At 48.9% G+C, this 14,371-nt stretch overlaps 1 protein-coding gene across 2 annotated transcripts in view; it reads left to right on the plus strand.

The window, feature by feature from the left end:
- Window positions 1-14,371, plus strand: part of ACSS2 (acyl-CoA synthetase short chain family member 2) — a 33,688-nt gene that overhangs the window by 5,283 nt on the left and 14,034 nt on the right. For both annotated transcript variants that reach the window (XM_059827024.1, XM_059827025.1), the window contains exons 3-5: window positions 13,147-13,238; window positions 13,793-13,896; window positions 14,195-14,267. In XM_059827024.1, the coding sequence (XP_059683007.1) occupies window positions 13,147-13,238; window positions 13,793-13,896; window positions 14,195-14,267 (269 nt within the window). The remainder of the gene's footprint in view (window positions 1-13,146; window positions 13,239-13,792; window positions 13,897-14,194; window positions 14,268-14,371) is intronic.

Genomic DNA, 14,371 nt, shown 5'->3' on the forward strand with positions numbered 1-14,371 from the left:
CTCCTTTCCCTGATGGGGATTCTCATTGGGAAAGGGGGTGGCCCCACTCAGCCCTGAAAATAAGAGAGGCTTTCTGGGGTGCATCCTCAGCAATCCATATCATCTCCCCATTGCGTGTGCTGAGATTGGAGTGATAGATTGGTTGTCTTGGCAGATACTAATTATTCTGGAAGCATTGCTGGATGGTACAATGCTCTGCTTCTGGAAATCAGGCAGATTAGGTGCACCTAAAGTAGGTAATAAAATACATTGAATGTACTTGCATTTTATTAAGCTGTAGATCTTGTACCCTCCTTCAAGGGCAATGACAGCCATAGCTTTCCATCACAGAAAGTGTAGCTGTCTTCTGGTGGGTTTTGTGAAACTTTCCAGCCTGGGAGGGGGTTAACAAAACTGGCTGCATCTGTCCGAGTGCTTTATAACAGTGTTTCTCATACCTCCAAATGAATGTCTCTGCTTTGTGGGGCCCTCTCTGACTCTGAGCTGCCTGGGTAGTGCAAGAGTGGGAATGGTGGGAGCATCGATAGAAACCTGGTGTTAAAACAAGGAGTAAAGGAAGTAGCTGTTTTATCTCAGACACATCCAGGTCATGTGCTTTCCTGATTTCTGTGGTGGAATTCTTCCTCTCCCAGTTCTGGGAGAGTCACCACTGAGTATGGTTGGTGCTGTGGCAGTAGTGCAAACAGCCACTGCATCTGGATGCTCATACATAAGTGTAGACTGGGACAGGAGGGACTCAGCTTGTCCTCAAGTGTAGCTCCCTGGCTTTTCTCCATCGGTGGATGGATTCTCCATCTTCAGCTGTGGGCTGTTTAGAGCAAGGCCACACTGGACTCAAAATTAACTGATTTCATGTAATCACTCTGATTGTCCTACTGTGAGTTTGGTTGCAGATGAGATACGAAGATGGTGCTGCCCAGGGCAGCGTGGTGATGCCTGCTTAAGGGTTTGGAGATTCTTGGTTTGGCCTGAGGGGGCTGGAAAACACAGGGATCATGCTCTGAAGCTTGTCTCCAAAGGCTGTATGTGTGTGTGCTGAGACCTGGTGTCCATCAGTTTTCTCCTGTCATGTTTCGAGGTTCTTCTGTCCCAAGCGTTTTTGTTAATGGCTTGCACTTGTAAGCTGCATCCTGTGTCCTCTTTATTACTAGTGAAATCTCTGAGGTACCAGGTGAGCGGTTGTGCCAAAGGGTTGAACTAGGTATGTGGGAGCAGCAAAATACCTTCTTCAGGCAGGTACTGTCCTGTGGGTTTCCAGTGTGTGGGGTGTGCTTTCCCGGATGCTGTGAGTCGGGGTTTTGAGTGTCATGTTACTCAGACAGCTGGCAGGCACGGCATCACCTGAAATTGTTTTTCCCCTCCAAGGGCTGACTTGGAAGCAGAGCTTGACCCATCCCTGTCAGGTACACATGCTGGTTTGCAGGGAGATGCCGGGAAGGATGGTTGGTTTGATGTTTCAGAGATCTCAAGCCCTGTTCGTGCTCTGCAGAGTCTTTTCCATCATAGGATGCAGGGCAGGAGCAGGGAGCTGGCAAGTGCTCTCAGCCTCATGCTTTTCTGCTCTGCAGTGCAGCAAAGGAAGGGGACAGGTATTAAAGGTTTGTGACCACTTGATTACACATTGCCTGTGGTCTCCTGTAGTTTTGCCCATTCAGAAGCACCCCCAGACTTACGCTTCCTTGGGAGTGCATTCAGCATTATTGAAGATTTTCACTGGAAGTTTCAGCTTTTACTGAGCACAAATAACCTGTAATCCTGCTCCTGTAGGCAGAATGGGAGTTTTCTCCTCTGTTAAGTCTGCAAAGAAGGAAGGCACTTGGGAAGCACTTGAGTGGTTGCTCCGTGGCTGAGCAGTAAGGAGAGGGGTTTTGTAAGCTCTCCTGCTGGGGAACACACCGGCAGCAGCCTTGAATCAGGGGAGTGGCTTTCATTTGGGTTGTGTTGGAGCTGTTTGCTCCCAGCCTTGTGCTCTGAAACCCTTGGTAGTTGCTACTGGCAGAGATACAGCATCCGTCTCTATAAATACAAGGGAATATCCAGGAAGTATTTGACCAGATAAACAAGTTGGATGTCAATAAGTGCACAGGATTAGATGGCATGCACCCCAGAGGACTGCAGGAACTTGAATGTGAAATTGCAGAGCTGCTGGCCAGGGTATGCTGTGTGTTATTGCAAAGGACTGCTATGCCAAGGACTGGGAGGCTGCCAGCCCCATGCCGTCTAGAGAGGGCAATAAAGGGGGTCCTGGGAACCGGTAAATCCGACTTGCATCCCTAGTGGTACAGTGGAATCGGGTCACTGTGTGCATGGAGCAGTGCAGTCCTCTGGGAAGGCTGATGGAGCTGCTGTGAAGTGAAGTCCTGCTGGCAGACCTGCCGGAGTGCAAGGTGGGTGGGACTGAGCACGCGGATACGGCTGTTTCCAGACCGCCTTAGTGAGGTTTCCCACAAAAGGTTGTTCAAGAAAGCAATCTAACTGTGAATGGAGGAAAGCTCTTTCTGTGGAGCTGGTTTACCCCTACCCTTTGCTTCCTCGCTTTTAGTGGTCACTTTTCAGGACCAGCAGCAGGACCCCAAGGATCAGTGTTGAAGCTGAACTGCTGGTGGTGGCCGTGAAGAGCATCTCCTGTTGCTGCTCCTGCAGACAAACCACGGGACCCTGGTTCTGACCCAGCATGGTATTTTGTTTTAGTCTAAGAGGCTCTTGGCTGAGCTGCTGTGAACATCCCAGTGCTGAAGTGCAATACTACCATGTAAATGAGACCTGTGGTGGCTTTTATGTTTTTATTCAGTATTTTTTCCTCATGCTGCTCATTGCTCTGACAGAGGCTCTGGCTCTGTTGATTCAGCACAAGGGATTTAATAATTTTTCACAAATTGCTTTTTATACCCCTATCTTAAAATGTAGGCTTACACCCTGTCCAAAGCCGCCTTTCTGCATGGTTCTGGGTGTGTGGTTGCACAATAACTACCTGGGGGAGTAGCGAGGGGTGTGCGTGCACAGACAGGAGCTCCCGGCTTTTCTCACATCTATGAAACTCATGTCTTGTAACGCTGGCAGATACTACAGTCACCTTGACATGTTTCAGGAATAGTTTGTTACAGTTGGGAGGGGCACCACCATTATGCAATGATGGCGTATTGTGAATATTGGCAGGAGAGTTGAAATCTGGGGTGGGTAAGTGGAGTTCATGGACAGAGAAGATGGTGAACTCCTGCTTGGATTCAGGACCTGGAAGATCAGTGCCTTCAGTTTGTTCATCGGACTAGAAAACCTGATTATTTTATTTTAGCTCTGCAAATGGCTTATGGGTACTCCCCTGGCACCCTGGTGTGAATGGAGCTGAAGTGGACAAGGACTCGGGATCGATGTGGATGAAACTTGCCGTGAGTAGTGGCGTTTACAGGCGACAAAGTGATCAGGCTTTGCCAAAAGAGGTGTGAGTGGGTGCTTGTTCCAAGCATGGCATTTTTCCTGTGGGTAGTTGCATTCGTTGTGCCTGGTGGGCTTTCTGTGTTAGGCTGTAGTATTGATTGCCAGTGCTTTGACAAGACCTCTTGACCCCCACCAGTGCAGTGAGCCTGCCTTTTCCTCCTGCGTCAGAACTGTTGCGCAGGCTGGAGCCGGGTTTTAGTTCTCTGTTTGCATTTCTGCCCATCACTAGTTGTAAATGTCGAAATGTGGTGTGACACGAAATCACGAGCCCTGGCAGTTCTCTGTAAATTGAAAGCCCATCATTTTCGCAGGTGTCACCTCCCTTCTTTAGGGGAATCCCTCAAGGAAGTCGATGGCCTTCCTGGTTACTTTTTCATACCTGGGTACATGATAGTGAAGCATGTTTTGCATTCCTGTTGCCACTGACCATCTTCTAAGAGATGTTGCTTGTATAGAATGAGATGACAGTCCAGCAGGTGACATCTGCCCATCACCTGTAGAGGTTTCTGAGGCATGAAGTTGAAATGTCCACCAAAAAGCTGATTAGAAGTTTAATTTCCTGTCATGGCCTTGATGGATATTGTTTGCACCTCCATTGAAATCAGCTTGCCTGGCTTTCAGTGTTTCTAGAAGGTCCTGAAAATTTGGCAGTATGCTCCATCCAGAGATGCAGTGTTTCCCAAAATGGGGCATTTCCCAGCTGCAGGCGGCTTGTCGACTATTTTACTTATAGAAGCTTCGTCCAGGATGTGTTTCGTGGCCCGACTGCAAATTGTTTAAACAAGGAATCAGCTGTGTTGTGCTGGAAATAAGCTCTCCTCCTGTTGGACTGGTAAAAATGGTCGGTGTGCTTCTGAAGATATTATTTATGGTAAACATCTAAAATGTTTCCTCTTGCATTCTTCTACAGCGTTCTGTGGATTTGGCTCACAGGGTTAGACGTGCTGGCTGAGGTCAGCCAAACTTGGTGACCTTCTGTGGAAGTCTTGCATATGAGCTCTGCCACACTACGTAATCATTTTGTTTAAAAAAACCTTAAGTGTTTTTTTTGTTTGTTTGTTTAAAAATTTTAAACTTTCCTCTAAATAAAATAGGTTAAAAGCTATCATTTTTCTTCATTGGCTGTTCTCCCGTGTTGTACAATACTTATGAAAGTAAGAATATAGTTAGAGTTAATGCATATCCTCTTGACTTGATGGTTACTCAATATCAAGCGAGTAGGAAAAATGTGAAGCCACAGGGGAGCAGAATTCCCCTTGCTGCTGAGCAGATACCCGTCACCACAGAAGGACTGCTAACACCATCGCTGGGGTGTTTATGTGTGGTCTGTATTACTTGTAAACTGCCTTATTTTGTCCAGTGTGGCAAAATAATAGTAGATTTCCCTTGAAGAAGGGCTTGCTGACTGCTCTCGATCCTATCTTCTCTAAAACCGTTACCCTTGAGTGTTCTGGCTCTCAGGTGTTAACGCAGGCTGTACAAATCCCATCGCATTGACTTTGTTCGCTTGCTTATGTTGGCTGATGAACCAGCAGCAGTGTAAGCCAGGAGGTGTCGGTTCCTTTAGAGGTATCTGAGCATCCCACAGTCTAGAGAAAGGGGCTTGAAGTAGAGTTTAGGGTGTAGCCTGGCAGGTGAGTGGGAAAATTGGAGGGAATTCTGGAGGGTCAATAAATAAACAAGTGGGTTTTTTGGAGCAGTGTCCACCTCCAGCTGGGCTCTGTGCTGTAGGCATTGCTCAGGGTATGGTGAAGTGAACAATGGTTGGACTGCACAAGATAAATATTATTTCTTTAGATGCCTCTGGTACTTGTTCAGATTCTGAAAGGCTGCAAATAGAGTGGCTGAGAATGCATTTAATGAGAAGGAAGGACAGAAAGATTGATGCGGTTTTTCCGATGGGACACTAGCAACCATGCAGGGTGTTGGGTGTTTTCTTTGTAGGCTGCGTTTCCATATGGCTATTTTTAAAGGTGATTAGAAGACTGATTCCCTGATCATAGAGCAGATGGTGGCCCAGTGTCCCTTTAGATATATGCTTAATTTTAGCTGTTTTGTAAAATACAGGCACGGTAATGCCTGTGTTTGAGTCAATTGGGCTGGAGAAGATGGGCGTTGGGGGCTGGACACAGCGCACGGTGCTCTGCAGAGCACAGAGCTCCTGCTTTGGCACGGCACGGTGCTGTTTGCCAGCCGGGTTTGGGTTTCTTCACAGCAATAGGAACCCATTCATCCTAGGTACATGATCAGCTTTTAGTCAAGATGGTTTGGCTCAGAGATGGATTTGATAGCGGAGCTTTGTTAGGCCCTACCTAGGTGTATGGGGGGCACTGGAGGGGAAAATCGTAGCGTGGTGTTAATGCAGGTCTCGGAGTTAACTATGGTTTTAGAAGGTGATGCTGTTAAATTGATAAAATTTTTCTTTTCCCTGGGATTTCTGTTGCCAGGCTTACTCAATAGTGTTCTCTCAGTGCTGCCAAATATTTCTGAACATGCTGGGAAAACCTTTTGGCCAGCCTCTCCCAGGCTATGCTCCATCGTTACACAACTTATTTCTTGATAATTGTCATGATGCAACAGGATTCAAGCATGACTGCAGCGACCGTAGAGGCTGAGCTTTCTGGTAAACCTTTTACTCGAAAAGCCTCTCAGCCTTCCTAGAATGCCTTTGGGTATTTGCTGCCATGCATTACTGTGGTGGGAGATAGGTGATGGTAAGCCTGGGCAGAGCTGGGCAGTCTGTCCCATTATTATGAAATGTTCTCATGAAGGTTTGTTGCAAACCTGTTTCAACCCCCCAGCCCCGGCTCCCTCCTGGAGCCAGCGGTGCAGATCCTGCTGGAGACCTTTCTGCTTTGGGCAGGCTGTCTAGGAGCGTTTCCATATTGAACAATCCATGCAAATACAAGCATTTTTTTCCGATGAAACGGTGTCTTTTTCTGATTATCTTGCACAGCTGGTCTCTCCAAACTTCACATTTCAACGTAATCCGTTTTCTCAAGGGCAAATTTTAAAGGGCTCTCTCTACTTGACTGCTGTTCCTGTGTCAGATGGGATAAGCAAGGCTGGGGGTGGAGGCAGAAACGATATTTTTTCAGTTTTGGCGGCTGTTGTTCCCAAACCACCAAGCTGTCTCCAGGCAGATCCTTCTTCAGGCAGCAGGTTTCCTGGGTCTCCTGAGAACAGCCAAGGCCAAATAGCAGCAGGAGGTTTGTGAGCAGCTGATGGCCACAGTAACTGAGCACGCAGCCCGTGCGTGCTAGCACAGGCGTTGGAAGGGCCCGGGGCTCTCGTGGCCCATGCGGTGTGCATGCGAGTCCGTTCCCCAGATGGCAGGAGCTCGGCCTGGCCAAGCTCTGCCTGGCATTTCAGCTGCTCTAATTCTGGACGTGGGGCGGATCGGGAAGCCGTGAGCCCGTCTGGCCGCCCCCAGCGACCTTGCACGTGAGGAGCTGCCACTGTGCAGGAGCCTGCAGTAGAGGAAAGCTCCTTCCTTCACCTCCTACCATGCTCTGGGGACAGGCTGCTGGTGGAGCAGGAGCTGGAGAACTTGATGTCTCCATCCCATGCCTCCCATGCACCCGCTTGGTCCCATGCTTAGGAGGGATTTTGGGCTCTGAGCGTGTTTTAGTTTAGATGGCACCAGAGGTGTTTTAGGGTGGACATTCCCATAGTCCCCGTCTCTGCTCTACTGGAGGTTTTCCGTGGTTCCCCACTGTGCAAATTCTTCCCGTGACGTTGCATCATCTGGGAAAGGGTCCTTTCCCTCTTCCAACACCTTTTTCAAACTGGGAATCCGTGTTTTCTTAAGGGCGCTTTCCAGTAGCTAAAATGCAGAGCCTTTTTCCTGCATTAAGTGAAACTGCTCTGTGGGCTGCCATCGCCTCTGCCGGTTGGGGGATGAAGACTGGTGGCTTTGAGGTGGTTTGCTTTGCTCTGAAAACGTACCTGCCAGGTGCCCGCACCCCAGCTGGGCTTGGTAACTTTGGGTTAATGCTTTTATTTGAGGGTGATGTGTTCACAGGAGCTTAGAGAAGAAACTTAAATGATCTTCAGAACCCTTGGTCCTCAGTGGGAGCATCTACAGGGGTCAGATAGGTTTTGGCTTTGTACCCTAGTTTGCTTTGGTCTGTGATTTTTCTGTTTCTGACTGACTGCGGATCTGCAGATGGTCTGGCAGATCTTGAAAACTTGTAACACTTCACTTGCTTCACTTCATTTCATCATTTTCTCCTGTACACCAGCTTCTCTTAGTGGTGTTATAACCCTTGTAAACCACAACTATCATCGGCAATTACCTTGAGAACCACAATTCCCACCCATGCAACCTGTGCTTCCTGCTGCTCCATGCAAATGCTGAGGCAGTGTTGCACAGAGAAGCTGCATTCATCCGTTACTCAAACAGGTTATGCAAATAATTTTTATTTAGAAATCTGGTGAAAGAGAGAAACCAAACAGCATTGCTGACCAGCTTTGCTTGGTCCGTTTGGGTGCTCTGGGAAGTGTGCATCCCCTTGGCCACCAAGCCGTAGCAGGTTAAAGAGTTACCGCCCCTTTCTACTGCTTGTTATTCTACAGCGGAGATGGGCTCAGCTTGCTTGGATAGGCAATGTAAGGCTCGCTTGGCTACGTGATGAGTGGTTGAAGCAGACCAGTGCTTTGAAAAGTCCTGTAGTCAGCCCTGATGCTTGGCAGAGCACAGTAACTTCTTGACCTGCTTTGGTGCAAATATCCAGGAGTGCATCTGGCCACAGCTTCCCTCTCCCACTCTGCTGCCCCGCATCCCTGACTGCTCCACAGGGTCAACGCTTGAGTTAATGTGGCTCTAAAGAAATGCTTGCCTGCTCCTACAAAGCACTTTCCCTACTACACAATGTACAACACTAAATCTTTTGCTAGCCTACCTGGTCACTCTAACAGGCAAGCTTCACCTTGATTTAGCTGCATGGGCACCAGGTGAAATACGTCTGTGGCTCTGCATCTCCAAAGTCAAACTCCCAGCTGAGCAGGCAGGCAGTGTGGTTGTGCCATGGAGGGGACGAGTGTTCAGGTTTCCCACCTGAACTTCCCTCCCCTGCCCAGGGTGACTTCTCCATGTGATTGTTTCTTGCTGAGGTGCTGGTAGGGCCACCGAGAGCATGTGCCGTGGGGCTTGTGTGCATCATGGCCCCTGTTCAGAAGCAGAGAGCCCATTATTTTAACTGCTGGCAGAACGGAGCGGTATGATAAGTGCTCTGCAGAGCCTGTGCTTCCTTTAATATGCTGACAGGGATCTATTTTGTGCAGAGCTGAGCACTACCGTCCTGCACACCGCTCTGGTGATGGTCCCCGATGCCCTTGGGCTATCTGGTCCTGGCAATGAGTGGCTGCAGGCAGCTAGAACGCTATCATCTTTGCATGAAACCTGACTTTTTCAGCAAAGCACCGATTACTAGGAGAAAGCCTGCCTTGGAAGGTCCCCAGTTGTGCATCTGTGTGTTGTGTTTAAAGGACTTGCATTTACTTAGTTGATGGGTGGTTCAGCTGAGACCATATGGCAAAAAAATGCCTTTCTCCAGCTGAGCGTGCACACAACATGCAGTATGTAAAACATGGGCTTCTCAAGTGCTAAAAAACTCAGATACAGTCCTGCTGTGACCCAGATGATACTGTTAAATTTTGGATTACTAGTTGCTAAATGCAGGACTCCATTTGAGGGAGATGAGAAGAACATCGGGCTCAAACTGTGTTTTGCCATGTATTTCATGTAATGATGTATCTGGGAAGTCTGAGGAGCTGAAAATTGGGTTTTCCTTTAAGAAGAAGGCTTGCTGTTAGATCAAAGATCGCACGCTAGCAACCGCAGCAGTGCTGCTGCCAACTATTTTCATTGCCAGTTCTTAAAAAAGGCTATATTTGGGGGATGTTGGATTCTGCGGGGCTTGGGCTGCGTGCTGTAGGTATGGAGGTGAGCACTGCGGTAATGTTTTCAGAAGTGTTTATTTTTATTTCTTTTTCAATTTAATTTGGACAAGTGAGTCCATGTGAGAGGCTCAGGGCTGACAGCTCTTGCTTCTATCCGAAGGGTACCAAAAGGAAGATGCTGCTCACAGAACTTTGCTGCCAGGAATTTACAGGCTCGCTTTTGACGCACAGAGTGCTTGATAGCGTGCGAATGGGCATTCCTTTAAATGCCCTGTCTAAAATACATAATTCTCTGGGCTTTTTCGCCAGAGTAGAGGACAGAGCAATCTCTGAGTGCTGCTATAGCCTGCTGAGTGTAGCTGTGGGCACTCCAAACTATTTTCAGATGCAGGGAGACTTAAAGCAATTGCCTGCTCTTGAGAGACTGCTCGGAGGCCTTTACCGGAGATGCGGTGAAAGGAGGAGTCTTGTCCTGTAGAAATGTGGATGCGATTTGTTTGCCATTAAGCACAAGATTGCCTTAAAATCTGAAGCCTGAGGTTTCCCCCGCTGGTGCTAGTGGAGCTCTTTTGAAGTCGTGCAAATGAATGGAAAGGACTTTGAAAGCCCTCTGAAAATCCTTGCAAAAGTTTTAACTTCTCTTTGACTTTGCTCCGTGTTTCTCCCGTGGTGCCCCGTGCATGCTGACTTTGAGGACAAGCCTGGGTGCATTCCCTGGTCTGAATTTCCCTCCCGAAGCTCGGTGAGGAGGAGGACCTGGTGTATTTGAGATACGCTTCTCGTGTGCAGGGAAAGCAGGGATGTCCGAGCAGTGCCTCACACCTGAGTGGCTCAGGGCAGGTCCGTGTCCTGCACAGGTACTGTGTGTGGGAGACAGCGTAGCTCTGCCCGGAATGGGTACGCAGGGCTGCTCACCCGAGAAGCCGCAGTTCGGTGTGGCCTGGCTGCTGTCTCCCCTCGATTGCCGGGCAAGCGTAGGGATGCTCAGCGCAGCCTTTTACATAGGTTCTGTCTCCATCCCACCATCAGCCCATCTTGCGGCAGCAGTGACTGCCCCAGCCTGAAGCGCCCGCGGAGACCTGTTTGCAGAGTGGGGCACGGCCAGGCTCTGTTGCAATCTGTTGAGGAGACACGTTAGAAGTGCAGCCAGTGAAGGTTCAAGGCAGGGAGCAGAGCCTTGCGTGGGATTACAGGGCTTGTGTTGGAGGAATCCCAAGTTTTGCATGCAAAGCAGAGCCCTCCTCTCCCTTCACCGGCAGGTATTACGCCACTGAGTTGATGGCAGCGGGAACCAGCGTGCTTTCTGCTGTGTCCTTGGCTAAGTCTGCCACCAGCCAAAGCAGCGCTTCGCCTACAGCACCCAGCCGAGCCCCCAAATAGCACACACAGCTGTGGGCTGCCTGCCTGCCTACCTGCCTTACATGGGAAGCCTTCCAGATGGGACAGCCTGTGCTAGCCTCCTCCTAACATGTTTCTCTCTTAGTAAAGGTTGTAATTAGATCCTCTGCTGCAGCAGAGCCTGGGCAAAGGGATGTCCCTCCTCCCTGCCTTGTTCTGCAGGTTTATGCTGGGCTGGGGGTTGGCCTGGGTTGCGCAGGGACTGCCCGCAGGGCCCAGCAGACCCCGGCGCAGAGATCTTCAGGTGAGGCATTAGTGGGCTGGGATGCTCCAGCTTATGTTTGGAAGCATTATAATTGTCTTTAAGAGATATTTTTTGTAGCAAGGCTCATCACTGAGGGGGAGAGCTGCACGTGCAGTGGTACTGCACATCTGGACACACGCAGGTTTGCACAGTGCTAGCCTAGATGCTGCCACACCTGTGGTGTAGATGCACCAAGGAAAACCTCTGCACGGTGAGGGAAGGCATTCAGCATGCAGCCAGACACAACAGGAGCAGATGCTCTTTCTTTGAGCCAGATCAGTTCCAGCTGCTCAGTTCAGCACTGAAATCAGCTCTTGGATCTTTGACCCTCAAGTAATAAAATCCAAAGGGAAACTCTCTGATTTCCTGGTTTCTCTTCCCTAGCCAAGACCCTATCTAATGGCTTCACATGTCATTTAGCTCGAAGTGATGCTCTTGGTTGTGATGGGGAAAGGAGAGGAAGCTGCTCAGATGCTAGGACTGAGCCGCCTGCCCTGGGCACTGGTTCTCATTCCCATGCTTTTCTTTCTCTTGGCATTCGTGTTTCTCTCCTCTTTGTACTTTCAAGGGGCCAAACTTGCATAAAGAATCAAGCAGGGAATCCCCTTCCAGGAGCCACTGGTGGGAAGATACACTGCCCTGCGCACATCGGCGCAGGTATCGATGGACCTGGTGGCTGCAGAGCGCCATGGAAGCCGGGAGTAACTAGGTATCCAGAGGGATGAGTCAAGTTTGTAAGTGACAGATCCATGAGTAGCTTTTGAATGGGATGATCCGAGTGTAACCACCAGTTCTGAAACCCCTGTCCTACACGCGGCAGGAGGCGCAGAGCTGTATCAGTGGGGGTCTCCCAGCTCTTACACTGTTTCCCCCAGGACCGCATCTGCTGTCAGAGCACGTGATCACGGTTGCGCTGACACAGAATGGCACCGAATTACATGAGAAATGAGGGTGTTTATGCATTTCTGCATCACAGCAGCCCTCCTTCTGTTTGTGTTGCTGGGGGAAGGGGGAGCAGCAGTTAGTTTTAGCTAGAATTCAGTACATCTTGTTTGTGTGCTCTGGACTGTTTGACATGTTAAAGAAGTGAGGCTTCTGTTCCCGAGTCAGATGGAGCCTGGCTGCAGTCCTAAGGGAGGACATGGCATGGAGGTGCATCCTGGCTTCTCCCCAGCAACGGTATTGTTTTTCATTTGGCTGCATATACTCAAAGAGGCACTTTTCCAGGGGGACTATCAGCTCTGAGAGTGATACCCCTATTCTTTCATGGATCGCTAACGTTTTTGTGCTGGCTGCCTTGGGGAGAGACCTAGGAAAGTGTCTCCTTCCTTCCTGGGTGTGGGAGACTGCTCCACTGCCAAGTGTGAAGTCATTTCAAATTCTTTGTTAATCTCCTGATCCTTTGGGAGTGCCACCTCGTTTGCATGGCTGAAGTGTTGTGTCACATTAAAATTAGCTAGTTTTTGCTTTGGTAGCAAACCATTTCCCTGGGGATGTGACATTCCTGTTCCATCTCTGGGTGCAGCTCTTGGCTCTTCTTCCCGTCGGTGTGTCTGATGGCAAGATTCCTCTGAACTGGTACCTGGTATGCAGCAGTCCAGAGTTGGTTCATGAAGGACCACACAGAGAATAATGCAGAGCAGGCAGGGCACTGAACAAATATACACGGGTATATTTATACATGACCTTGGAAAATAAGACAGCCCTTGGCATCCCATCCCAATCCATCAGATGGTAGGTATTTAAGGGCTGGGTGTTGCTGCACGACAACGTTGGCCAATGTTTTATGCAGACGTATCTGCAGGCATAAGTGCATGTGAGCAAGGGTGCCATGCCATAAATCCTGGCTTGCTCTTGCGTGTGTGCACTCTGAGCTCTGGTTCCGCTGGACCCTTGCCTCTCTGAAAGTGCTATGTATTTCCACTGCATGCATTCAATTGCTTTTGGGTGTAGTGATCCACACAGGGATGGGGACTTTGGACTACATTTTCCTACTATCAGAGAACTTTAGTCTAGGATTGGATTTTTGGGGTTTGGTTACTCTGTGCTCAGAAGAGCAAGTGAGGACATACATGTTGTCCAGAGCAGTAAGTACCTCTGAATTTAGAGCGTCACTCTTACCTTGCAATACTTGTATAGTAACAAATACTACTTTGCTTTTCCAGGGAAGGGAACGAACCTGGGGATTCTGCGAAAATCACATACAGCGAGTTGCTGCATAAAGTCTGTCAGTTTGCCAATGTCCTCCGCAGCCAAGGTACGTGGCTGAAGCAACAGGAGCATTGGATACTGGGAAGGCATTAGACCAGAGCTTTGGAGATTGGGTTCATTTTTTGTGTGGTTGCCGGTCTGTTGAGTAATTCTGTGCAAAATGCTTCACTTTTCCCTCTGCTTCCACAGTTGTAAAGCAGGGTGGATGCAGATTTGCTCTGTGATGCCCTTTTGGAGATTCTTCTCTGGCTCTGTCTGTGAAAACTAATCAATGCTGGTCATGTCAGCTGTACAAGGAAGAAATCTGTGTTCAAAACTTCCTGCTCTGGGGTTTTCCAGCAAGCAGTGGGCACTGGTTACATTTCTGCCTCCTTCAAGGGCTGTGCCCAGTGACAACATGGAGCGTTCATGCAATCATCTTACAAGAGCCATAGGGCTTGAAAGGCAAAACCTAAGGCTGGTTCGGCTCTAATACCAGCTGAAGCTTTATTGTGTGCATATAAATGTTGATGTAAAATCATTAGTTTCTTTCTATATCCTGTTCTTTTGACATGTGACATATTCATTTTGACAAAAGCCATGTTCATTTTCCGTCCACAGGCGTGAAAAAAGGAGACCGGATTTCCATCTACATGCCAATGATCCTGGAGCTGGTTGTAGCCATGCTCGCCTGCGCCAGGATTGGAGCTCTGCACTCCATTGTGGTAGGAACAAGCCCTTTGTGTTGCTCTCGGTGCTGAGCTCTCTGGGGGGGGAGCAGCTCTTGTTTTTGGGAGAGGAGCTGGGAAGATGGGTGCTGACCATGAGATGGACGGAAACTAAATTAAGGTGCTGCTGTTTCCTATCCCTTTTCTGCATTAAGTGTGGAATGAGCTCTTGTAGCTCTCTCCATCAGTGCCTGGTGGTATCATTTACCATGGGTGAACAGCACAGCTGCTGCTGGTTTTTTTGGGTTGGGGTTTTTTTGTGTTCTTGCTGACTTGGTGTCATGATCTCTGTCAGTTTGCAGGTTTCTCGGCAGACTCTCTTTGCGAGCGAATTCTTGACTGTGGTTGTTCTCTCCTTATCACGGCAGGTAAAACACGCATCTGTGCCCCTGTGCCATTACTGTTGCCTGTCTTGAAAGGTCTTTATTTTAAAAGCCAGATGCACTTGGAAATGGAAGAGGAAGGGGCAGTG

The sequence above is a fragment of the Gavia stellata genome, chromosome 20 (assembly GCF_030936135.1).
Source record: "Gavia stellata isolate bGavSte3 chromosome 20, bGavSte3.hap2, whole genome shotgun sequence".
Classification (NCBI taxonomy): Eukaryota; Metazoa; Chordata; class Aves; order Gaviiformes; family Gaviidae; genus Gavia; species Gavia stellata.